We start from the raw sequence: 1,367 nt of genomic DNA, 5'->3' as shown, positions 1-1,367 counted from the left end.
TACAAAAAAACATATTCACTGTTTATAAGTATAAATATGTATTGATGGTGACGAAACAAATATAATATATATTTATAATACTATAAGGTATCTGCATACAAAGAAGATGGAGAAACAGCAGAAACCCGACAACAGCGCCGACGGTGTGCAGCACACCAGCCTCACCACCGAGGTGCTGGAGGACTGTGTGGGCCCCCGGTGGGACGACAAGCGTCACGTATCTCTGGACTTCTCTTCTTCTTTATTTTTTTTAGAGACACTCCGCGGCAGAGACGGGGGGCTGCTGAACCCGCGGCTGAATCTGAGTAATCTACTGACTCTAGATATATCAAACAACGCGATCACCGAGATAGATTCTGTGCTGTCTGTACACCGCGGCTTCAAGCGCCTGCATACACTCAAAGCAGCTCACAACCTCATCGCGCATGCAGACCTAGAACTACCAACACTCAAACACCTCGACTTGTCTTATAACCAACTCAATAGATTGCCCAGACTCGAAGGAATCAGAAACACCGAAGAGCTTCTACTCGCCAACAACCACATCGCCGGTATATACACATGTATATATATGTATATATATTTATATATATTTATATATATATATATATATATATATATATATATATGTGTGTGTGTGTGTGTGTGTATATATATATGTATATATATGTATATATGTATATATAGATGGGAAACAGTGCGAGGAGAGAGTTGGTGGTGGGGTGGCTGTGTCACTGGGCCAGAGGGGAGAGGTGGGGTTGTTGTTATTTCATGGTTTTAGTTGCTTTCTTATCGTGCGTGTCCGTCTGCCAATTGGTGGGGTTGTTGTTCTCACTCCGATACCTGCCTGCCTGCCTGCCTGCCTGCCTGCATGCATGCATGCATGGCTGCATGCATGCATCTGCATGCGTTCTGCGTGCAGAGTCTGAGCTGCAGAGTTTGGTGTTGGTGGGGAACCTGCGAGTGTTGGATTTATCTTTCAACGCCATCAGCACGCTGCCGTCGAACTTTGTACAGGAAATACACTACCTCAAGGGACTCACCAAACTCACGGTGCTGCTGCTGCTGCTGCTGCTGCTGCTGCTGCTGCTCGGGCTGGTGTTGCTTCTGCTACTGCTGCTCGGGCTGCTGCTGCTGCTGCTGCTCTCGAGCAGCTGCTGCTGCTCGGGCTGCTGCTGCTGATCGGGCTGGTGTTGCTGCTGTTGCTGTTGCTGCTGTTGCAGCTGTTGCTGTTGCTGCTGCTGCTGTTGCTGCTGTTGCTGTTGCTGCTTCGACAGCATCTGCGTGTGTGTACGGCTGTATATCTCTGTAGTTTGTTTTATAAGAAGTATTTGTGTTATATATTACATTGTATCTTTCTTTTATTG

At 46.7% G+C, this 1,367-nt stretch overlaps 1 protein-coding gene across 1 annotated transcript in view; it reads right to left on the bottom strand.

The window, feature by feature from the left end:
- Nucleotides 1-1,025: 1,025 nt before the first annotated feature.
- The window catches only part of EMH_0063400 (uncharacterized protein), a gene marked incomplete at both ends in the record, with an annotated part of 1,041 nt that continues 699 nt past the window's right edge, over nucleotides 1,026-1,367 (bottom strand). The window contains one exon of the mRNA XM_013498140.1: nucleotides 1,026-1,306. Within this exon, the coding sequence (XP_013353594.1) occupies nucleotides 1,026-1,306 (281 nt within the window). The remainder of the gene's footprint in view (nucleotides 1,307-1,367) is intronic.

This window comes from Eimeria mitis, genomic scaffold (assembly GCF_000499745.2).
Source record: "Eimeria mitis Houghton genomic scaffold, Emh_scaff3210, whole genome shotgun sequence".
Taxonomy (NCBI): domain Eukaryota; phylum Apicomplexa; class Conoidasida; order Eucoccidiorida; family Eimeriidae; genus Eimeria; species Eimeria mitis.
This window is presented reverse-complemented; position numbering and strand designations above follow the sequence as displayed.